Below are 25039 nucleotides of genomic sequence, written 5' to 3' on the forward strand. Positions count from 1 at the left end.
GTTTAGCTGAGTTAGCAAAATCCAACTTTCTCTTAAATCAGTTTGATCCTTCGACAAAAGTCCACTCTGAAGACAAGTTGCAAGTTTATTATATTTTTCATTAGTCACATGCTCTTCGGTATAAATTGCTAAGCATCAATAGTGCGTAAGTGGCAAAGGGTCTAGCATTGTGAATCTATGTGCTACATTCCCTGTAAATGTGAATGATAAGGTGAGAAGTAGTTTGCAGACTCACAGTGCTGCTTTGTGTGACTCCGGCCGTCCCGACCCCTCACAAACCGGTGACAATCGCCGGGCAACGGTGGGCTAGAAGAAGACCGCTGAGGCGCTCGGGAAATCCCCGCCCTACGCTGTTCTGAGGAGGAAAGCGGTTTGTGAGCACTGGTGTCTGCCGTCTGGGATGCACCCCAAGCTGCGGTAGGAAGGAAGAAGCCCTTTCTCCCACTGCGAGCATTGTTAGTGCAGCGCAGAATGAGCACTGGCCCGCTGGCTGTCAATGAGCCGGCTGTCCCGAAAGGTAAGAACTTTGCGAGAGCCCCAAAGTTGGTGGTGTGAACGGTTTGGTGTCCTCTGAGCTGTGGCTGAGTGCTACCTCCACCCCCCCCCCCCCCCCCCCCCCCGTTATCTGCAACACCTCCAGTCCAGCACATAGTGTTCGCTACTGCAGTTTGGGGACAGTTAAACATAGCGGAATCGCTCAGCAATGAACAACAGACTGGACTCCAAGTTTCAGCAAAGGCTGGAGGGGGGGTCAGAGGCAGGGGGAATCTTTTGGGGTAGAGATAAACTGGCTGTGGTAGGATAAAAGCCGATATCTCGACTTCACGTCTCAGAGAGAGTTATTGATGGTGCATCACTGGCTGCTTCATTTAAACGGTGCTTTTTGTTTTATGGGTTGAAACTAGTCATTCCCTAGAAGCTCAACCGAAGTCGAGACCTAAGTTGCAACTTTTCAGTTTTCTTTGTCTTTTCTTTCCCGCTCTTTGCAGTTCTTGTTTAGACTGCAGACAGCTGGCCGGCCCTGCAAATCTATTCTGTAACTTTCCCAATTTAACCTTTGCGGACAGTTTGTCAAATCGATCAGTTGAAAGTTTGCGAGAATCTCTCTCTTCTCACACCCCCCCCCCCCCACCCACGGACTAACTGAGATAGTGATCTTAAAAGTTTGTAAACATGAGGTTGGTTGTAATTAATTTAAAAGTTAGATAAATTTATCAAGTACTTTAAAAGGAAGCTTTCTATATACAGTGTGTTCTTTCTATAGCCTGTATTAGAATTGATTTAGAATTATTAAACTTGGTCACATTTTTGAGGTTTTAGAAGTCGGCAGTTTTTATTTGACAGAACTTGATTTTATGGAAGATCTATAATTGGAATAACTCATAAGTACTGTTTTCCTAACAAGAATTTTCCATATGTATTTTGTCAAAACAATGGAGGGTGCAAATAGCAACTAACCTGGATGTGAATGTTAAGTTTACCATTCTTTTGTTCTTAAGAGTTTCTATTTTGCACCTTACATAACTGTGTGTTGATTTCCATTATTACTTTGAGAATTATATGTAATTTTATTTTTGATTTCAGTTACTCATGGGATTGATATCCTGTTTACCATACAGGTACAACCAGTGCATTGACTTTCCTGGAGTTAATTTTGAGCAGTAAATGGAACGAGCCTGATCTTTCGAGGTGAGACAAGTTGAGAATGGGCCTCTTCATTTGATTGTTATTTCATTTATTTTAATTCTAAGTTCTCCAATAATGGGTTGGGATTTTGAGCAGGTTTCACTACGTATTACAGATTCTAATGCCATGTGCAATTTTATTCAGCAGCATGTTTCTCATATTTTTGAAAAGTTGAACTGTGGAAAAAGTCCAGCAGAGCAACTACATATTTAACCCTTCTAAATTTGTTTGAGTATTTTTTAGAGAGGTGCCCTGGGATGATGTACTGTTATTTACAGGTCAGTTCCTTGTGTGGTTGTTGGATGATGCTTCCCCAAATTCTTGCAAGCAGATGCTTCATTTACCCATCTTTTCACATCTGTTCATATTTAGTTGTAAAATTGATTAGTGTTTATCAGAATTTGGATCTTTTAGCCTGTGGCTTTTTTTTTGTGTTCTGGAGTGGCAATGAGGCTTAACTTAAGGAGCACAAGGCAAGTGGTTAATTTGTGAGGTTGTCCCCTGATTACCCAGGGTTTCTGGAATTGAGATTCTTAATGCCATCCACTTTGAGCTGTCAGAAGGCCCGAAATTTCCAGGAGTTGGTGTATTTCTTTAAGGAGATGTCTGCCTTGTAATCTCATGACAGATCAGAATAAAGCCTGTTATTTATGTGGCTGCAGAAGACATACATTTAAAAAAATGACACAGGCTGAGAGATTTCAAAGATGCTTTGCATAAATTGTATCAAGCAGTAGTAAATGGGGGCAACTAGACTTGCTGTGTTGTCTAGAAGACGTTTTGCCACTCATCTGAGAGTTATCCAGTTATGATTCATGGTGGGTAGTTTTCTGGCTTATAAACTCTGAGTTGCTTAAAAGTATAGCAATCACATGAGGGTCATCAAGAGTCGTAGAGGTAATGAGGGTCATTGGTCTTATTTTTGTATGAATGAGGATTCATGTTGTGGAGATGCTGGGGTAGAGATGTTAGGATGCAGTAAGTAGCTGATGGGTGGTGTCGTACCCCACCTCCTCTGAAGAAGCCTCTCGAATGAGTGGCAAACATCTTTTGGCCAACACAGCTAGTCAAGTTGCCTTGATTTACCACAGCTTGAGATACAATGATCTGGATGACTGTGAACCTTCAAAGACATTTTGCATAAATTTGTTGTAATCCCTTGAAGGTGATCTTATTGAGGTATTTAAAACGAGGAATATATATAGAAGTGAAATCAAAAATATTCCTTTGTGTGAGTGACCAGAATAAATAAGGGAGATAATTTTTAAAGGTTCGACCTGGGTGATTTCTGGGGGAAGGATTTTTTTTTTCCACCAACAAGTTGTGTACGTGTGGAAAACTCAGTCTGGAGGGTTTAGATGTTGGTTCAAGTTGAGCCTTAAAAGCTTGAGGTCAACTTTTAAAAGATAAAATGAGTAGCAAGGAAATGGGTAAATAGACCTGAGGAAAGGATCAGAGCTGAAGTATTGGCATTCATAATCATGGTTAAATAACAGGACAGGCTATTCTTGATTTTTTCCATATCTTTAATGGTTTCAACTGCTTATTATCACTGAGGCCACTCATTCCACCCTCCCTAAAATTAATAGTACTGCTTATTAGATGTTTTTGGTATCAAGGCAGGGACGACTTGGTCAGTTTGTTCATGAGCTAAGCTTCCTTCCCAATCGCCTGAAATACCTGTGGCTTCCAGATCATCTGTCACTTTCCTCTCTAGGTTGCCCTGATAAGGTCTACTTCCTGCTCTTTTGGCTCCGTCCCCATTAACCTAGAATTACTATCTTTCTGTAAATAAACCCTTCCCATAGGACTCTCTACTTTCTTTTCTGTACTTCACATCATCCTGAAACCTTCCTTCCCGACCAGCACCACCCCAAACACCTACCAGCTTTCTCAAAGCTATTGATAGCCCATTCATTCTTGCACAATATTTCCCCATTTCTCAAGGCTTCTCAGCTTGCAGACCCTTGATATCACAGCATTGAATCTGCCCTACTCATTGTATAATGATAAAAGGATTTCACTCCAGGTGAGTTAAGGCTGAGTAAGCTCCTTTAATTAATCTAATTAGATTACGAATAGGTAATGGAGGCAGCAGTTAGGGCGGTTGAGTGCTCCGTTTGCAGTATGTGGGAAGTCAGGGTGAGCACTGTTGTCCCTGATGACTACACCTGCAAAAGGTGTATCCAGCTGCAGCTCCTGACAAACCGTGTTAGGGAACTGGAGCTGGAGCTGGATGAACTTTGGATCATTTGGGAGGCAGAGGCAGAAATAGACAGGAGTTTCAGGGAGATAGTCACCCCTAGGAGTCAGGAGACAGGTAGTTGAGTGACTGCCAAGAGAGGGAAGGGGAGTAGACAGGAAGAGCAGAGCACCCCTGTGGCCGTTCCCATCAACAATAAGTATACCGTTTTGGATACTGTTGGTGGGGACGACTTACCAGGGACAAGTTGCAGTGGTTGTGTCTCTGGCACCGAGACTGGACCCTCAGCTCAGAAGGGAAAGAGGGAAAAGAGGAGAGCAGTAGTGATAGGGGATTCGATAGTTAGGGGGACAGATAGGAGGTTCTGTGGAAGAGATCGAGAATCCCGGATGGTCTATTGCCTCCCCGGTGCCAGGGTCCGCGATATCTCGGATCGAGTTCTCAGTATTCTCAAGAGGGAGGGTGAGCAGCCGAATGTCGTGGTCCATGTAGGGACCAATGACATGGGTAGGAAGAGTGAGGAGGTTCTGAAAGGTGAGTTTAGGGAGCGAGGTGCCAAGTTAAAGGACAGACCTCCAGGATAGCAATCTCAGGAATGCTACCAGTGCCACGTGCAGGTGGGTTTAGAAATAGTAAGATAGTGCAGATCAACACGTGGCTGAAGACATGGTGCAGGAGGGAGGGCTTCAGATTTATAGATAATTGAGCAGTTTTCCAGGGAAGGTGGGGCCTGTTCCGGTGGGACAGTTTGCATCTGAACTGGAGGGGGACAAATATTTTTGCAGGTAGGTTTGCTAGAGAGGCTCCAGTGGATTTAAACTAGATACGAGGGGGGAGGGGAACCAGAGTGTAGGAACAGATGTATGGGAGAAGGAAGAAAAAGAAGACAGTAAAGTTCTTTGTACTGTTAGAGATAAACAGAGAGGAAGAGGTGGAGAATTTCTTAAATGCATTTATTTTAATGCTAGGAGCATTGTACGAAAGGTGGATGAGTTTAGAGCATGGATTGATACCTGGAAGTATGATGTTGTAGCTATTAGTGGTTGCAGGAGGGGTGTGATTGGCAACTAAATATTCCTGGATTTCGTTACATCAGGTGTGATAGAATCGGAGGGACGAGAGTGGGAGGTGTTGCGTTGCTTGTCCGAGAAAATATTACAGCAGTGCTCTGGCAGGATAGATTAGAGGGATCATCTAGGGAGACTATTTGGGTGGAATTGAGGAATGGGAAAGGGGTGTATAACACTTATAGGGGTGTATTAGAGACCACCTAATGGGGAGCGAGAATTGAAGGAGGAAATTTGCAAGCAGATAGCAGATATTTGTAGTAAGCACAGGGTTGTGATTGTGGGAGATTTTAATTTTCCACACATGGACTGGGAAGCTCATACTGTAAAAGGAATGGATTGTTTAGAGTTTGTAAAATATGTGCAGGATAGTTTTTTGCAGCAATACATAGAGATACCGACTAGAGAAAAGGCAGTGTTGGATCTTCTGTTAGGAAATGAAATAGGTCAGGTGTTGGGGAGCACTTCGGGTCCAGTGATCACAATACCATTAGTTTCAATATAATTATGGAGAAGGATAGGACTGGCCCAGGGTTCAGATTTTTGATTGGACAAAGGCTAACTTTGAGGAGATGCGAAAGGACTTAGAAAGAGTAGATTGGGACAATTTGTTTATGGGAAGGATGTAATAGAGAAACGGCGGTCATTTAAAGGTGAAATTCTGAGGGTACATAATCTTTATGTTCCTGTTAGATTGAAAGGAAAGGTTAAAAGTTTGACAGAGCCATAGTTTTCAAGGGATATTGGAAACTTGGTTAGGAAAAAGAGAGATATCTACAATAAATATAAGCAGCATGGAGTAAATGAGGTGCTCAAGGAATATAAAGAATGTAAGAAGAATCTTAAGAAAGAAATTAGAAAAGCTTAAAGAAGATACAAGGTTGCTTTGGCAAGTAAGGTGAAAATAAATCCGAAGGGTTTCTACAGTTATATTAATAACAAAAGGATAGTGAGGGATAAAATTAGTCCCTTAGAGAATCAGAGTGGACAGCTATATGTGGAGCCAAAAGAGATGGGGGAGATTTTGAACAATTTCTTTTCTTCAGTATTCGCTAAGGAGAAGGATATTGAATTTTGTAAGGTAAGGGAAACAAGTAGGGAAGTTATGGAAACTGATGATTTAAGAGGAGGAAGAACTGGTGTTTTTAAGGAAAATAAAAGTGGATAAATCGCCAGATCCTGACAGGATATTCCCAAGGACCTTGAGGGAGGATAGTGTAGAAATAGCAGGGGCTCTGACAGAAATATTTCAAATGTCATTATAAATGGAGATGGTGCCAGAGGATTGGCGTATTGCTCATGTGGTTCCATTGTTTAAAAAGGGTTCTAAGTGTAAACCTAGCAATTATAGGCCTGTGAGTTTGACATCAGTGGTGGGTAAATTAATGGAAAGTATTCTTAGAGATGGTATATATAATTATCTGGATAAACAGGGTCTGATTAGGAACAGTCAACATGGATTTGTGCATGGAAGGTCATGTTTGACAAATCTTAGAGTTTTTTGAAGATGTTACGAGGAAAGTTGACGAGGGTAAATCAGTGGATGTTGTCTATATGGACTTCAGTAAGGCCTTTTACAAGGTTCTGTACGGAAGGTTAGTTAGGAAGGTTCAGTCGTTGGGTAGTAAAATGGATATTGAGGTAAAATATTGAGGTAGTAAAATGGATTCAACAGTGGCTGGATGGGAGATGCCAGAGAGTAGTGGTGAATAACTGTTTATCAGGTTGGAGGCCGGTGACTAGTGGTGTGCTTCAGGGATCTGTATTGGGTCCAATGTTGTTTGTCATATACATTAATGATCTGGATGATGTGGTGGTAAATTGGATTAGTAAGTATGCAGATGATACTGCGTTGTGGATAATGAAGTAGGTGTTCAAAGCTTGCAGAGAGATTTAGCCCAGTTAGAAGAGTGGGCTGAAAGATGGCAGATGAAGTTTAATGCTGATAAGTGTGAGGTGCTACATTTTGGTAGGAATAATCCAAATAGGACATACATGGTAAATGGTAGGGCACTGAAGAATGCAGTAGAACAGAGTGATCTAGGAATAATGGTGCATAGTTCCCTGAAGGTGGAATCTCATGTGGATAGGGTGGTGAAGAAAATTTTAGGTATGTTGGCCTTTATAAATCAGAGCATTGAGTATAGGAGTTGGGATGTAATGTTAAAATTATACGGCATTGATAAGGCCGAATTTGGAGTATTGTATACAGTTCTGGTCACCGAATTATAGGAAAGATGTCAACAAAATAGAGACAGTACAGAGAAGATTTACTAGAATGTCACCTGGGTTTTAGCACCTAGGTTACAGGGAAAGGTTGAACAAGTTAGTCTTTATTCTTTGGAGCGTAGAAGGGGGGACTTGATAGAGGTATTAAGAATTATGAGGGGGATAGATAGAGTTGACGTGGATAGGCTTTTTCCATTGAGAGTAGGGGAGATTCAAACAAGAGGGCATGAGTTGAGGTCAAAGCTGGCGACCTCTCCCAGCCACCTCTCCCTAGCATATACCAACACACCATTGTCTCTAGCATTCCACATAGTTTTTAAGCATTAAGTTTTATACTCCATAATATTTTATACTCCAATATTTCCCCCCTTTGAGACCCCTCTGGGTCTCACACTCACACAGAGAGAGAAGACTAAGAGTCTGCGCACAAAAGCCCCAATAAACTCAAGCACTTATTCCCAAATCTCGGGTTAAACCAAAATTTCCTGCGCCAAGACCTCAAAGTATTCTCTCCCTGTTACCCTGGGCCGCTGAGCCAAAAACCTGTCCCTTTGTACCTGAGACAGGGAAAAAGACTCAAAAGCCCTTACAATCTACTCCCACACTGTCATTTTGCTCCTGTTCATCCTGCAGGTGTTGTAGGCTGTAACGATACATTTTCGGTGTTTCTGTCTCCACTACGCTAGCTTCAGCAATCGTCACGAGCATCGGAAATTGTTTGGTTGCAGCACGCACTACAAGAGATTGGAGACAAGGAAGAAAACAGCACGGCACAAGCACACAGCTCAACAATACAATACTGACAGTTATTGCTACTTTAGTCATCCATGCTCCCCATCCTCCGAGGCTACTTTCTAACCAATCGAAGAACTGATGTCCGAACCCTGCATTCTGTTTGACCTCCGTCCGCAGATTCCTTAACTTATTCATTGCTCTGGTGAAAGACCCTTCTGGGCTAGTATTGTTCGGTATGAAAGTGCAGCATTGTTCTCCAAACATTACACACACACCCCTTTTCTCTGCCAAAAGCCAAACCAGTACCTGTTTTGCCACGCCACCCTGCTAGTTGCATCTAGCTGTTGCCCTAAGGCCTCCAGTGCATCATCGGTGTAGTCGATGAACCTCTGTTGATTATAGTATATATAGTTTATTCATTCAACATTTTTGCTTACCCCTATCACAGGTATGATAGCTTCCCAGTGAGCATCTCGTGCGTGTCAGGCATGTTATTCGATTGGTTTGCATGCGGTAACTCATCAATGCTAACGGTCAAGCATCGACCCAATTAAGTTTAGTATCTGCACAAATTTTGTTTAGTTTGGCTTTCAGGGTCCCATTAATTCTCTCCACCATGCCCTGCGACTGAGGGTGGTATACACATCCAAATCTTTGCTTTATCCTCAGTGCCTGTAGTACCAGTTTGACCACTTTCTGATAAAAGCTGAACCATTGTCTGAGCTAACTTCTGTAAGGTATTCCAAACCTTGGGATCACTTCATTTGTCAGGAATTTTACCACTGTCTTTATCATGTCTACGTAATCGATCACTAAATGTTTAAATGGTCCTTCAGTTACAGGAATATGACCTATTGGGGTTGTAATTCCCTTCCGAACATTATTCTGTGCGCATACCTCGCACTGTGATAAGACAAAGTCCACTGAAGCCTGTAAATAAGGTGACCAAAAACCATCCTTCTTTATTTCCCTTATCACTTCCCCCCTTGCACAATGGTCCATCCCATGCGCTTCTGAAATCAGAAACGTCAGTAGAGGGGGTGGGCGCTACCAACAAACCGTCTTCCGTGCTCCACAAGCCTTCCGGGTTCTGCTTGGCCCCCCTTTTTCTCCACATTGTCTGTTCTGCCAAAGTTGCCTTACCTTGTATTTCAATTAGGTCCTCCACGTCAGGTTCTGGAGTTAGGCTTACCTGGGGGGCAATGACGGCTGACGTACATCCAGACGCTTTTCTAGCTGCCTCGTCTGCAGCTTGATTTCCCTTTGTTATTACATCGTTTTCCTTTTTATGTGCCTGGCATTTTACTATAGCCAATGCTTTAGGTTTCATTATGGCTTTTATTAAGTCTAGAATTTGCTGACAATGTTGTATGGGATCTCCGCTACTTTTTTAAAGCCTCTCTGCTTCCACACCGCCCCGAACAAATGGCATACTCCGTGAGCATATGCTGAATCAGTATAGATGTCTACTTTCTTACCTTCCATCATTTCACACGCAGCTGTCAGGGCTTTGAGTTCTGCTAGTTGGGCGGAACACGGTTGGGGGCAGGACTCCATCCTAATAATCTTATAGCTCGACTGATCCTACTGCACCACTGAGAATCCTGTGTGATTTCCATCATAATCCCTATAACAAGAGCCATCTACGAACAAAACCGTTTTATCTATCTCCTCTAGTGGCTCTGACCGTAAATCTGCTCTCAATTTGGCAAATGCCATCGTCTTCCCTACACAATCATGGGGTTCTCCTTCATAGTCTAAAGGGACAAAATCGGCTATATTACTGGTAGTGCATCTCTGTATAGTTATGTCAGGAAATGTCAATAGCATCTGATACGCTGCTATCCTGGCTGGCGTCAGCACAAATTTCCCTTTTTCCAGCAGTTCTGCTACTTTGTGGTGCTGACTGCAATTCCTGTTTAATAGTACTGAAAGCTATCTCCGCCTCTCCATTCCACTGTAAGCCGTTCTTCAAATTTGTATGTCCTGCTTCTTTCATTATCTTTCTTAAAGGTGCCACAATCTCAGCATATTCTCCTATCCAATCTGAGCTGTACCCTGCCATTCCCAAAAATGTCATCATCTGCCCTACAGTCTGGGGTTTTGGGGCCTTAGCTATTGCCTCATTCTGATCTGGTGCTATCGCCTTCACTCCCTTGGATATTACCCTGCCTAAGTACTCCACTTGCTGCGTGCAGAATTGCCGTTTCTTTTTGGATACTTTATGTCCTCCGTGAGCTAGCTTCTCTAACAGAGTTGTAGTGTCCTGCTTACATTGTTCCTCGCTGTGGGAGCAAATCAACAGGCCATTCACATATTGTAACAATGTACTTTCCAATGGCATGCCCTCTAGGTCTGCCTTCAATACCTGATTAAAAATGTGTGGTGAATGTTTAAATCCTTGCGGCATTCTGGTATAGGTATACTGAGCACCTCTGTAGGTAAATGCAAACAAATCCTAAGCACTCCTATTTCAAGCAACTCCTGCACTGTCGACACTATTCCTTCTTTATTTTCTGGTCTTAGAGGGTATTTGGTCTCCTGGGTGGAATTGCTCCCCTTTTTTTCAGCCTTATTTCCACCGGACTAGCTGTTTTTATTTTCCCTACGTCCGCGTCATGCTGTGACCACAGAATAGATGGCAACTCATCTAACCTTTTATCTTTCTGCTGGCCTCTTTCCTTTCCCAGCACGGGCATGTGTGGTTGGGGAGTTATTTCGACCTCTCTCACTGTCCCTACCATATCTACACTTACCATTATTTTAATACAATTGTTGTCTTCTGATATCCACACCTCTGGCGTGATTTTCTCCACACTGTTACAGTTTCAGCACTCTTAACTAAAGGTCCTAAGTCTTTAGACTGATATCCCTTATTTATCAACAACGTTACGTGGGGCGCCGCCTCCGGTATCCTGTACCATTTTTCTAAATAGGTGTTCCACTTAACTTGTAAAGCTGCCCCTTGCTTTCCAATTATCACAGCCTCCCCTTCCAGGTGCTGCTGGGTACATGCCTCCAGGTGCCATCTCTCCTCTAACTCCCTGTTCTGAGTCTCGTCAAAAATCACTGTACAATGTAGCTCAGATTTGGGCATTACAGCCCTAGGTAATATAGCCTGCACGCCCTTTTTCCATTTTTCCCAGGTTTCCTGAATCTGGTCTGCGATGTCTCCTATCCAAAAGACATTAGCCTTCTTGTCTTCTTGCACTATCAATTGAGCCCCTGCTCTTTTCCCACTCAGCCCATTTCTGGTGCATTCTAATTTTAATTCCAGTTTCAACAAGGCATCTCTGCCTAACAAATTAATTGGAGTCCCTTTAAATACTAGCACCGGCAAAACAATTTCTTTATTTCCCATTCTCAACCGCACTGGAGCCGTGCACTGTGTCAACTGTGTTTTCCAGAGAACCCTACCATCTTAATAAACTTTCCTGACATGGGAAGGTGAAAGGCATACTGTGGCTGTACGCAAGTGTACGTGGCTCCAGTATCTATCATCATTGGTGTCAGTTGCCCTTCTAACATAACCTGAACAATGGGTTCCTCATCTGCCTCCCCTTTGCCCATAGCTTCTCTGTCCCCCTCCTTGGAACTTCCAGTCCTGTCTGGGCTGTTTGAATTTAGTTTGTTCCTGATAGAACATTTGTGGGGATGCTCCCTCAAAGTTAATTATTGGCATGGGGTTTTCCAGCCCTTGTCTTACAGTATGATCAGCACCTCCATATAGCAGTGTTTTGTCCAGTTCGATGGCTGTACTCGAACCGGTGGTTGTTGGCAGCATCTTTTTATTTTTCTCTTTTTCCTTCTTTTTGAGTTCTTCGAGCTGCATTTGTATTAACTTTCTTTGCACCTCTTCCTGCTGCTCAGCCAACCTTTGTTTGTCTTTCCGGTATTTCTCAACGGCATGGACTACGTGGTCTCTAAATTCTTGTGGGGTCTTTGACGTTAGCCCAACCACCTCCTCCAGTTTGGATTTTACTTGTGGCGGCATTGCATCCAAAATGCTATGTCGGAACAGTGAGGTCATAAATAAGCTATTCTCCACCTCTTGCTCAGTCTCCAGTCTCCACCTTTTCAACTGGTTTTCTACGTAGGCTGCTGGGTTTTCAGTGTCTCCCAGTGGATCCCCTTTTAAGGCTTTGGGGTCCACTTTGGGTGGATAAAGCTTCCTGAGGGCCTGCCATACCCTCTGCCTCACTCTGTCAAACCCGTCTCCATCAGTTCTTGGGTCGTTCGAGTTTACTATGCCAGCCATTTCCATTAGTTTGTTAAATTTGGAGGTTCCCATCAACCTTATCAACAGTGCCTTCAAATCTCCCATAGCCAATAATGGTCCTGCTGTTTCTTCCTCAAAGGCTCTAATCCATTTCCCTGCTCCTTCATGTAAATTGGGCAGAGTGTTTTTCAGCCCTTCTAGGTCCTGGGATCCCCAAGGGATATACTGCACTTGTCCTGATCCTTTAACTAACAACGGCATCATTCTTCCTCCTTCTTCCCACCTGCCCTGGCTTTCCTCCTCACCTGACTCCCCATCTGTCTCTGGGTATGTCTTTACTGCCTCCCACACAAATGTCTCCGGGGTTCTGCTCTTCCCTCGGTCTCCCTGTGGAGTCCTTCCTTTCTGTCTTGATTCAATACCTGGTTGGCCCCTTGAATATTTTTCGCATCTCTCCTGGCAATCCCCTTTTTGTAACTTACCTGACTCTCTCTCTACTTCCGCAAGCCGCTCCCCTACTGCCTCCTTCTGTCCTTCTAGGCTTCTGCCCCCTACCTCTTCCCCATAAATTCTCGGATCCTCTCTCTCTCCACTTAACTCTTGCTCCTCCAATGAGTCACCTTCTCTAGTCTGTTTATTTCTTTGGTACAATCGATACTCCTCATATTCCTTCGCCTCCCTCAAGTATTTCATCCGTTCAATCTGTTCTTGCATTTCTCTCTGTACCTGTTCTATCTTTATCTTTTCTGCCTGTATCTCCTGCCATATCGCCGCTTTTTCCTTCTCATAGTGTTTATTCTCCTCCTCATTATCCCAAACCTGTACTTCTCCCTGCATGTTTACTGTTCCCGTTAGCAGGGGGCACTGCTTAGGGGTTCCTTCCTCATTATAGGGAAGGGGTTTTTCTGTTTCTTTCGCATCCGGGTACGGAGCTGAAGCCAGCTTCTCACTGTACCTCTCTCTCTCTCTCTCTCTCTCTCTCTCTCTCTCTCTCTCTCTCTCTCTCTCTCTCTCTCTCTCTCTCTCTCTCTCTCTCTCTCTCTCTCTCTCTCTCTCTCTCTCTCCCCCTCTCTCTCTGTCTCTCTCTCTGTCTGAATGTCTGTCTCTCTGTCTCTCTCTCTCTCTCTCTCTCTCTCTCTCTCTCTCTCTCTCCCCCTCTCTCTCTCTGTCTCTCTCTCTGTCTGTCTGTCTGTCTCTCTCTCTCTCTCTCTCTCTCTCTCTCTCTCTCCCTCTCTCTCTCACAGGCTGTTTCTCCAGCACCTTAGTGTCTTCCTCACTTGTAATCAATATTCTACCTGTCCTCCTCAGCCTTTCTCCCTCCGTTCTAAAGAGTTTTAGCACTTCCATTTCTCGTTCTCTTTTTTGCTCTCTTTTCTTAGATTTATCTTTTGATTTGTACTTTTTAATTAGTCCCTCCATTTCTTCGCACAAACTTACATCAAATGTTCCTTCTTTTGGCCACTTCGTGACCAGGTTTTTGGTTTTTTTTCCCCATTTTTCTGAAGTTTTTGTGATCTCATTTTGAAAAAATTGGAATTTTTTGCTCAGAATCTCTACTGCTGTTCCTTTACCTGTCATGTTATTCTCTCTTGTTAAGGTATTTTAGAGATTCACAGTTTGTTTACTGGATAATATTATTTACTCTAATTCTACACCTATTCTAACACCTCGCCCGAGCGGACCCTTCTCTCTTAAGGCGGTAACCACGAGGACTTTTTCCCCTAATTCTATGCTAACACCTTGCCCGAGCAGACCCTTCTCTCTTAAGGCGGTAACCACGAGGACTTTCTACCCTAATTCTATGCTAACACCTCGCCCGAGCAGACCCTTCTCTCTCAAGGCGGTAACCATGAGGACTTTCTACCCTAATTCTATGCTAACACCTCGCCCGAGCAGACCCTTCTCTCTTAAGGCGGTAACCACAAGGACTTTTTCCCCTAATTCTATTCTAACACCTCACCCGAGCAGACCCTTCTCTCTTAAGGCGGTAACCACGAGGACTTTTTCTTAACGTATTAACTTATTTGTACTTACCCTCACTGCAGTGTTCTTGAGCAATCCTCTGAGCCTCCTCCGTTAACCCCCAATTCTGCCAGATTCTTTGGACCGGAGAGACCCTTTGGCAGCGGTTCCACACTTCCGAGACTCCAAGACCTCCTCAAAGCCAACAGAATTCTTAGTCCAAATTGTCGCAAAAAGCGCTTTCCTTTTGTTTTGGGTGCACCCTTAATTCTGTTAGCCTTGTGGGGGTCCCTAGAGGACCGGGAAGCGTTCCCAATCTGCCGTTTCCCTTCCGCGGGTCTCTACCCGATCCTGTTCGTGACGCCAATTATGTCGTGGTTTTTCGTGCTTTTCAAATGACCAGGAGACGCAGAAGATTCTTCAAGAAGGGTTAAACTTTAATTTGCAAATCAAAGCTGAGACAGTCATTGAGCTGGTCGCTGACTGCCTCCCGATTCTCGGACACAGCAGCTTTTTAAAGCAATCTCCTGGTTTAGCTGCATTAACATATCCAAGCGGTCTATAAGGTGCATATCACAAGTACATCCGCTACTATTGTTTTTACCTATTGACTTATTCATGTTCTAGTCTGACTACATAGCTTTAGTTACACAGCAGACAAGTTCAAAGCAAAACATCTCTTAGCTACCTTTTATTAACACATATTGTCCTCTACATTCAATTGGATACATGCAGAGCCCATAGCAAACTTCAGAGCTGACTACCTCTGATTAGCATATATTAACACATCATTGTCTTTTAGCATTTCACACAGTTTTGGTTACACAGCAAATAATACAAGTTTAGCACATAGCCAACTTCAAAGCTGGCGACCTCTCCCAGCCACCTCTCACTAGCATATACCAACACACCATTGTCTCTAGCATTCCACATAGTTTTTAGCATTAAGTTTTATACTCCATAATATTTTATACTCCAATAGACACTCATGGAGTGAGCACTATTTTAGATTCACTCCATAACCTTTACTTTTTTAACCTATGATCACCCTTATTTAACTTATTTTTACCTACACCAGAAGATTCTTGTTACTTTTTTGGACTTATCTTTAAAAGAGGGTACTCTGAATTTTGAAGAAATGAGTACTGAAATGGCTTTAAGATCTAAAGGGCGAGACCCTGGGAAAGATTCTAATGGCAATGGAAAGAAAAAAAAGACTGATCCTAAGCATACTGAATTGACATTATTGGAGCTCTTGAATGAAAAATTTGAAGAACAGCGACAAACTTTCAAAGCAGATTTAAAGGCTTTCCAGGATTCTCTGGATAAGATTGATCATGAAGTTATACAGCATCAAACTCTAATCGCAACTCTGCATGAGGACACTCAGAAGCAAGACTTGAAAATCGAGAAACTGGAGCAGAAATTATCTTCGGCGATTAAACAGTTGGAAATACTTAAAGCCAAGAGTGTCGATTTTGAAAATCGGTCTAGAAGACAGAACTTACGCATACTTGGTCTCCCGGAAGGTATCGAACAAGGGGACCCCTCGAAGTATTTCGCTCAACTTTTAAAGGATGCGTTCCCTTCCTTCAGTAATCCCAGATAGTCCTCCGTTACTTGATTGTGCCCATGGAATTATGCGCCGATCACCAAGTTCTTCATTTAAACCACCTGTGGTAATTGTTCGATTTCATTATGTGCATGTTAAAGAGCACCGTATTCGTTTGGCTCGGCGTTTAGGGATGGTTAAATTGAGAGAATTCCAATTTCGGCTTGTGGAGGATTTCAGCCCAGAAGTGATGAAGGCGCGGCTCACTTTTAAACCTTTGATGTCCGAATGTTATGAGAAAAACCTAAAACCAGCGCTCTTATACCCTGCGAAACTTAGAATCTTGCCTTCGAATGCACCATGACGTGTTTTTCTCTCCACATCTGATGCTCGAATCTTTCTGGATGAGAACTATCCTATTGCTTTAGATTCTCATCTCTAATAAATGTATGGTTTTGATTGTTACAAGATAGTTTTTGTTTCCAAAACCAGATTTTGTTTCTGACTATTGGTGTAGGTTTATTTTACATTTTATATTCCAATTAAAGTTTTTCTTTATCGATGTACTAAACTTTTTAATTTACTTACTTTAACCATTGTATTTTATTTTTGGTCATTATTATTAATCCTTTGAAGGTGAATTTTTTTAACGTTTTGCTATATATCTTTTTCATTGTTTGTGTAACTAAGATGGCGGTTTCTTTTCTAAAATATTTCTTGCTTTTTTTTAAAATTTTGCCTTTTTTTTGTCGTCTTCTTCCTATAATGCCTTTCTTATCACATCCTAACTTTTATTTGTTCGGGTTTTAACCCGATTTATAAGTTACCAGTGTTTATATTCTTTTTGGTTTTTTTTACTAGCAATTATATTAAGAAGTCTGTTTTAGTGTTAATTCCTTTTTAGGATTCTGGGTGGATCTTTTTTTCTCTCCTTTATATATCTGGAGTCGCCTTCTGGAGACATGGGGGTAGATTTAGTCTCACAATTTCTTTCCCTGGCCTCCTTCAGGCTCAGGAGGATCTCTTTTCCATGGGTGGTGGGCAGGGGGTTCCTTTCTAATTCTATTGCTCTTTTTATTAGTTTTTCTAGTTTTTTCATTTGGGCTGATTTCAAACTACTGAAATGTCCGCCGTGTCGTCATTTCCGGGTCCTCCCCTTATTTTTGTTCCTCTTCCGGGTGCATGAGTTCGTACTTTTTGTTAACTTTTTATATACCAAAGGGTTGATTTTAGAAATATGGCTCAGACCATTAATTTTGTCTCTTGGAATACTAATGGCTTAAACCATCCGATTAAATGGAAAAAGATTTTTAAAGTATTCCAAAGACTGAATGCGCATATTATTTTTGTACAAGAAACTCATGTGAGGAAAGAGGATAATCAAAGTTTTTTTAGGTTTTGGAGGGTTCTCAACAGTACCATTCGAATTAGAATGCTAAAGTAAAAAGAGTTTCAATTTTTATTGACTCCTCTATTACATTTGTTCAACACGATATTATTTCAGATCCGAGTGGTAGATTTTTGTTAATTACTGGGTTACTTTTTAATAAGAAGGTTGCTATGGTTATTGTTTATGCTCCAAATGTGGATTATCCTGATTTCTTTAAGTCTTCATTTACTTCTCTACCTAATCTAAATGAATATATGTTAATAATGGGTGGTGACTTCAAATGCTGTTTAAATCCTTTGCTGGATAGATCTATATCCATTCAGACTTTACCAAATAAATCGGCCACTTACATCAATTCTTTTTTGACTGCTAATGGAATTTTTGATATTTGGAGATTTCTGCATCCTAAGGACAAAGAGTTTTCATTTTTCTCACATGTTTATCATTCTTACTCGAGAATTGACTATTTTTTCATTGACTCTCATTTTATTCCATCTGTAACTGGTTGTAATTATGACATTATAGCCATCTCTGATCATGCTTCAATGAAACTTTCTATTAAATTAATAGATACAGCTTCTAGTACTAAGCAATGGCAATTTGAATCTACCTTACTGCAAGATCCGGATTTCATTAAATTTATGAAGGAACAGATTGATTTCTTCTTTTTAACTAATTCCACGGATGAAATTTCCTGCGGAATACTTTGGGACACTTTTAAAGCATGTATACGTGGACAGATTATCTCCTATTCTGTTGGTTTGAGAAAACGTATTAAGAAGGAAACTCTTTTATTGGTTGATAAGATTAAAGAAATTGACAAGAAATATTCGATTGCTCCTAGTAAGGAGCTTTACAAAGGGTTGAGCTTCAAATGGAACACAGTTTATTACTTACATCTTCAATTGAAAATCAATTAATGAAAACCAGAACTGATTTTTATATACATAGTGATAACCAATTGAAAAATGCTTCGGTTAAACGTCAAATTATTAAGATTCGTCAACAGAATGGTGAACTGACAGTTAACCATGATGAGATAAACAAATCTTTTCAAGATTTTTATACCTCCCTGTATCATTCTGAATTTCCTCATGATCATAATACCATGCATGATTTTCTTGGGAAATTGAATTTTCCAAAATTATCATCAGAAGAACTTTTAATATTAGAAACTCCTATTACGGATGTAGAAATTAAAGGTGTTATTTCCTCTATGAATTCTGGGAAAGCACCAGGTCCAGATGGGTATATAGTGGAATTTTTAAAGTGTTTTTCCTCTACTCTTTCTCCTTGGATATGCAAAGTTTTTGAAGAAGCAATTAGACTAGGTAAATTGCCACAATCTTTTTATAGAGCTTCCATTTCTTTAATATTGAAAAAAGATAAAGACCCTACTGACTGTGCATCCTATAGACCAATATCCTTATTGAATGTAGATTCCAAGATCTTTTCCAAGTTACTGGCAACCAGGCTGGAGAAGGTATTACCTCAAATTATCTCGGAGGATCAAACTGGTTTTATTAAAAATCGCTATTTTTTTCAATATTAAGAGATTATTGAATATTGTTTATACTCCTTCACGCAGCACCTCAGAATGTGTCATTTCATTAGATGCGGAGAAAGCATTTGATAGAGTTGAATGGCCATATTTATTTACTGTGCTTGAGAAGTTTAATTTTAGTCCGACATTTATGTCCTGGATTAAATTGATATACTCCAGTAGCCTCGGTTTTTACTAACAATCAAAGATCTCCCTTTTTTCATTTATTTCGGGTACCAGGCAAGGCTGTCCTCTTAGTCCATTATTATTTGATATTGCTTTAGAACCTTTGGCAATTGCTATTACAGAATCACCTAACATTTCTGGCATCACTCGTGGGATGGATATACATAAGTTATCATTATACGCAGATGACTTATTATTATATATTTCTGATCCTGAGAAATCCATTCCTGCAGTTATATCATTGTTGGCTCAGTTTAATAATTTTTCCGGGTATAAATTGAACCTTAATAAGAGTGAATTGTTCCCCTTAAATAGACAGGTTCCAATTTATGGAAATTTACCTTTTAAATTAGTTAATGATTTTTTTATATACTTAGGGATTAAAATTACAAAAAATCATAAGGAGTTATTCAAGGTTAATTTTTTACCCTTAATTGATCAGATGAAATGTTTGTTCACTAAATGGTCACCATTGTCTTTATCTCTGATAGGTCGGATTAATGCTATTAAGATGATTATTTTACCCAAGTTCTTATATATATTTCAAGCGGTACCAATTTTTATTCCGAAATCCTTTTTTGACAGTGTTGATTCAAAAATTTCCTCATATATATGGCAGAACAAAAATCCTAGATGAGGTAAAAGATATTTACAGAAGGCAAGGAGGGAAGGTGGATTGGCATTGTCTAATTTTAGATTTTATTATTGGGCAATTAATATTCGATATTTGAAATGTTGGTTAAGGGATTGGGATTTATCTCCTAGCCCTCTTTGGGTAAATCTGGAAACTAAATCTGTACAAGGATTTTCATTGGGTTCTATTTTAGGGACTTCTCTTCCCTTTGCTCTTTCTAAATTGCATAAACGAATTGACAATCCGATAGTCAAACACACTTTACGTATATGGTTTCAATTTCAGAAATTTTTGGGGTTGAATCAATTTGTTTTAACTATTCCTATTGTATCTAATTTCTTTTTTCATCCTTCTATTATGGACCAAGCTTATTCAGCTTGGAAGACTAAAGGAATACTACGATTTTCTGATTTATTTTTGGATAATTGTTTTATGCCTTTTGAACAATTATCTAATAAATATAATTTGCCCAGATCTCATTTTTTTAGATATTTACAGATTAGGAATTTCTTAAACACTGTACTTCCTACCTTTCCAAATCTTGATTCTTCGGGTATTTTGGAGAAATTGTTAGAACTAAATCCTTTTCAGAAAGGTGTAATATCAAATGTTTACAATATAATTATGAAAATACGTTCAGAGGCCTTTTATAAGATTAAAAATGATTGGGAAAGAGATCTTAACTTTACTATCCCTATTGAGAATTGGGATAAAATTCTTCAATTAGTTAATTTATCCTCTATATGTGCTAAACATTCATTGATACAGTTTAAAGTTGTGCACAGGGCTCATATGTCCAAGGATAAATTGGCTCGTTTTTATTCCCATATAAATCCTATATGTGACAGATGTCATTCTGAGATAGCTTCTTTCACTCATATGTTTTGGTCATGTCCGCTTTTGAAAAAATATTGGAAAGACATTTTTGATATTATTTTCACGGTATTGAACATTGATTTACAACCTCATCCTATTACTGCAATCTTTGGTTTACCAATGATGGAGTCAATCCATTTATCTTCTTCTGCTTGTTGGATGATTGCATTTCTTACATTAATGGCTAGAAGATCTATTTTGTTGAATTGGAAAGAAATTAATCCCCCTACCGTATTTCATTGGTTTTCTCAAACTATGTTATGTCTAAATTTGGAGAAAATTAGAAGTGTCGTATATGACCCTTATATTAAATTTGAAAAGATTTGGAGGCCATTTATTCAATATTTTCACATGATGTAATTTGACCCTGTTCTAATCCTATTTGTTTTTCCGGTTTTGATTATATATATATATATATATATATATATATATATATATATATATAGAGAGAGAGAGAGAGATGATTGGAGTTGGGGACACTGATGATTTTGTAATTTTTTTTATAGATACTATAAACAGCACATTTTTTCCTTACTAGTTAGTGGTTAGTTTGTTAGTTTTTCTTAGGGTATTAATATTTTTTTTCTTTTTCGCTTTTCTGTTTTTTTCAACATGAATTACTTTTTTTTGTTTCGTCTATATGACATTTGTATCATTCATGATTTGGGAAGACTTAACTATATTGTACTTATTGCTTGTGTATCCTTTTATGTTCATTTTAATTTTGTAAGTTTGTAATCCCATTATCTATGTACTAATCTTATCATGTTGATATTAATAAAAAGATTGAAAAAGAAAAAAAAGGACATGAGTTGAGAGTTAGGGGGCAAAAGTTTAAGGGTAACACGACACGAAGGGGAATTTCTTTACTAAGAGAGTGGTAGCTGTGTGGAACATGCTTCCAGTAGAAGTGGTAGAGGCAGGTTCGGTATTGTCATCTAAAGTAAAATTGGATAGGTATATGGACAGGAAAGGAATGGAGGGTTATGGGCTGATTGCGGGTCAGTGGGACTAGGTGAGCGTAAGCGTTCAGCACGGACTAGAAGGGCCGAGATGGCCTGTTTCCGTGCTGTAATTGTTATATGGTTGTATGGTTATATGATTTGAAGGATTCATAAATGATAAAATTAGAACTGTGGGGATCCAAAGAAATAATCATATGTGCTTTGAAATGTGTTGATGAGGATTATTTTCTTTTAAAAAAGATTAGTGTGATGCTGACTTTAATACCTTGAGGGCCAGAAGATAAAAGGGAGGAAGATTTGCAGTAGTTGCACAGAGTTCTGGTTAGAATACATCTAGAGTACTGCTTGCAGCTCCTGTATTAACCTTGAAGTTTAAAAAGTGGAGAAACACTGCAATATTTTAGATATATTTAAGGCGGAAGTTGATAATTTCCTGATTGGTCAGGGCTTCAAAGGATATGGCAAAAAGGCAGGTATATGCAGATGGATGGGATCCGGGATCAGCCATGATGGAATAGCGGAACTGACTTAATGGACTGATTGACCTAATTCTTCTCCTGTCTCTTATGGGCTTGTATTATCACAGATCTAAGTGTTAATTTATGAAATGAGATCTTGTATACTTGGCTTGCACTTTCTGAAATAATGGGAAGCTATTTGGTAATTTCTGGTTTTTAAGATTGTGAAAGGAATTAATGAGCAAAACTGGCAGGTGGAGTGGTCTAGGGCAATGAAATTTACAGAACCATAGGCAGGCAATTCACATTTGCTGATATAAAGTATTAGCAACACCTTACAACTGTTCCAGCAGTGCTCTCTGTGAAGGGGAAACACAAGAGTGTTTGCAAGGCAGTTATGAACAGTGAAATCTAAAATTCTTAAGATTCAAACAGGTTAGGGCTGTTCCCTGCAATTTATTTTTCTGGTGATCTTTGAATTATCTGGAAACTGTACCTTTTTTTATTATCCCAAGGATTTCCTGAACCATTTTGCAGCCAATTAATTACTCTGAAAGCCATGAGTCTGCTGCACTTGTATAGTTTCAAAGTATGTAATTAATAGCTCCTACACACATTGTTCCCCAACCCTGCACATCCTCACTGACTTGTCCACTTTTTTATTGTTCATTCATTTTGCCTACTCTCCTGTGGCCCTCTTTATCAAATTTTGTTATTGATATTCAAGCTAAAATAGAAGTTAACTTTTCTTTCTGATTGCTTTTATTTCTGATCTAATGATGATTTTGACCCTTAATGTGTGCTTCTAAAGTATGTATAGGTTTTTGAATTGTTTAAATCATTTGGACCGGAGAAACACATAATCTAAACAGACTTCTTTAACAATCTGAGAATATGATTGTGATTGTATTACTATGCTGAAAAACTCCAGCTTCTAAAAATGGTTTTGTTAGATGGCAACATTTGTATGTAAAATATTCATTTAATACTTGTATGTACAAAATAGTCTTAATTTGTTTCTAATGTCTGTTGTGCATCAGGAGCTGATTAGAAAGCTGACTGACTAACATGAGTTGGAGTTTCCTAACACGTCTTCTGGAGGAAATCCACAACCATTCCACCTTTGTTGGTAAACTGTGGCTGACTATCCTCATTATATTCCGCATTGTGCTGACTGTGGTTGGTGGGGAGTCTATTTACTATGATGAACAGACCAAGTTTGTTTGCAATACTGGACAACCAGGCTGCGAGAATGTTTGCTACGATGCCTTTGCTCCATTATCCCATGTGAGGTTTTGGGTGTTCCAGATAATACTCATTGTGACCCCGTCCATTCTATACCTGGGTTATGCTGTACACAAGATTGCTGCATTAGAAGAACCTGAGTGTGGAGCCAGAAAGCCAAAGAAGCTTCAGTATGCAGTGCAGTGGAAGCAACATCGTGCTTTGGAGGAGGCAGAGGATGATAACATTGAGGATCCTATATTATATCCAGAAATAGAAGTACGTAGTGATAAAGAAAACAGAGATCAAAAGAACTTGAACAAGCATGATGGAAGGCGCCGCATTAAAAGAGATGGTCTTATGAAAATCTATGTTCTCCAGTTAATTGTAAGAACTGTGTTTGAGTTGAGTTTTCTTGTGGGCCAGTATATGCTGTATGGCTTCGAAGTGGCAGCAAGGTACAAGTGCGCCCGGGATCCGTGTCCGCATCAGGTAGATTGCTTTGTATCCAGACCAACTGAAAAGACTATTTTTCTGCTAATAATGTATGGAGTAAGTGGCCTCTGTTTACTTGTGGATATCTGGGAGATGATTCATTTGGGATTTGGAATGATAAGGGATATATTAAAAAACAAACAAAACTCTATGGCAGAGACTAGTTACAGTCTACACAATACTTGGAATGCTCCTTCAGCTCCCCCAGGTTATAATATTGCAGTCAAATCAGACCACATTCCATACACTGAGATTGCCAATGCCAAAATGGCTTACAAACAAAACAAGGCAAATATTGTGCAGGAGCAGCAATATGGTAGCAATGATGAAAATGTCCCAGTCAACTTGGAATGTGTGCAACAACAGTTAAAATTGGCCCAGGAGCAGTTGGACCTGGCTTTTCAGGCTTATAATGATCATAATCATCCTCCAAACCATTTAAGAGAAAAGAAGAAGGCAGGATTAAACAAAAGTAGCACCAGCAGCAAATCTGGAGATGGGAAAACCTCGGTTTGGATTTGATAAGTTTGTTTCTCTTAGTCAGATACAAACTTGTCTAGTGATTAGGCTAGGGTTAAATCGGGGTTGCTGGTCAGTGAGGCTTGAAGGCCTGATTTGTGCAGTATCTCAGTTTAAAAAAAAACAAATAAATTGGATATAATCTCAAGAATGACTTGCAGAAATTATTTTAAATATGCATTTTGTTGAAAAGCCAACATGAATCAAAATGCAGTCTGTTACAGTAGTCCTTATTCCTTCAGTGGAACAAGGAACTAAGCAATCATAGCAATAAACTGCACTCAGAGTCATGAGTCAATTTTTACCAGAGAGTTCAGAGCAGTTTTGAGCAAAGGTTAATCAACCATAGTCATCTTGCAGAGTATGAAACATGAAAAGCTGCCTTTTTGTTTTCTAGTTACTGAAATAGATATGATGTGGCTTTCCAAATTCTTGAAAAAAAATGGACATTTTGTTTTGGACTCTGTGTGTTTGGAGTTGAAGCTTCAAATTGTGCTCTTTAATTGTTTGAGGAAATGTAACTTGTCATTGTATCATCCATGCAACTTTTATATAATTCAGATGTTTTTTTACAGAAAAGTTCATACACAGGAGATTTTGTATTAGATGTTTTCTGTGCATGTTTTAAATATACTTTGGAATTGTAACTACAAGTAGAATTTTTTTTTCTGAGTTGCCTATGTCTTTTGTGCTGGAGTGATATGTGAGTAAAACTCAAAATTATATTTCTCGGTACTTGCACGACTTCCATTTGAGGTTTGGTGGAGAGAAGTGAGTTCTAAAGAGTGGGATCATGTCCAATCCGTCTATCTTCAACAGCTTTAAATCTGTTCTCATTTGTAAGTGTTTCACTTTAGACAGCTTTTTCCTCTGTGAAGCTTTGGCCTCTGTGAAATTAAAGTTGAAGCCAAAAACAAAGTACTGGAAATATGAAATGAAACATAAAATGTTCAGGCTCAGTGGGTTAGGCAGCATCTGTAGGATTAATGTTTTGAATCGATAGGAATGCATCAGATTTGAAAAAGTTAGATTTAAGCCAGAAGAGATGGTAGAGATAGATAAAATGACATTTAGAGAGCATTTAGACAGGTACTTG

At 39.9% G+C, this 25039-nt stretch overlaps 1 protein-coding gene across 3 annotated transcripts; it reads left to right on the plus strand.

The window, feature by feature from the left end:
- The first annotated feature begins 372 nt into the window (after nucleotides 1-372).
- gjc1 (gap junction protein gamma 1) lies at nucleotides 373-24592 on the plus strand. Of its 3 annotated transcripts, none has more exons than XR_012102069.1 (3): nucleotides 373-517; nucleotides 1620-1689; nucleotides 7872-8010. XR_012102069.1 is itself a non-coding variant. In XM_073071727.1 (3 exons), the coding sequence occupies exon 3, from the start codon at nucleotides 22774-22776 to the stop codon at nucleotides 23944-23946; it is 1173 nt and encodes a 390-aa protein (XP_072927828.1). In that variant the 5' UTR covers nucleotides 373-517; nucleotides 1620-1689; nucleotides 22746-22773; the 3' UTR covers nucleotides 23947-24592. The 3 variants fall into 3 exon arrangements, 1 of the variants encoding a protein (XP_072927828.1); XR_012102070.1 differs by having other exon boundaries at nucleotides 7819-7935; XM_073071727.1 differs by lacking the exon at nucleotides 7872-8010 and adding an exon at nucleotides 22746-24592.
- Nucleotides 24593-25039: the final 447 nt, after the last annotated feature.

The sequence above is a fragment of the Hemitrygon akajei genome, chromosome 18 (assembly GCF_048418815.1).
Source record: "Hemitrygon akajei chromosome 18, sHemAka1.3, whole genome shotgun sequence".
NCBI lineage: Eukaryota > Metazoa > Chordata > Chondrichthyes > Myliobatiformes > Dasyatidae > Hemitrygon > Hemitrygon akajei.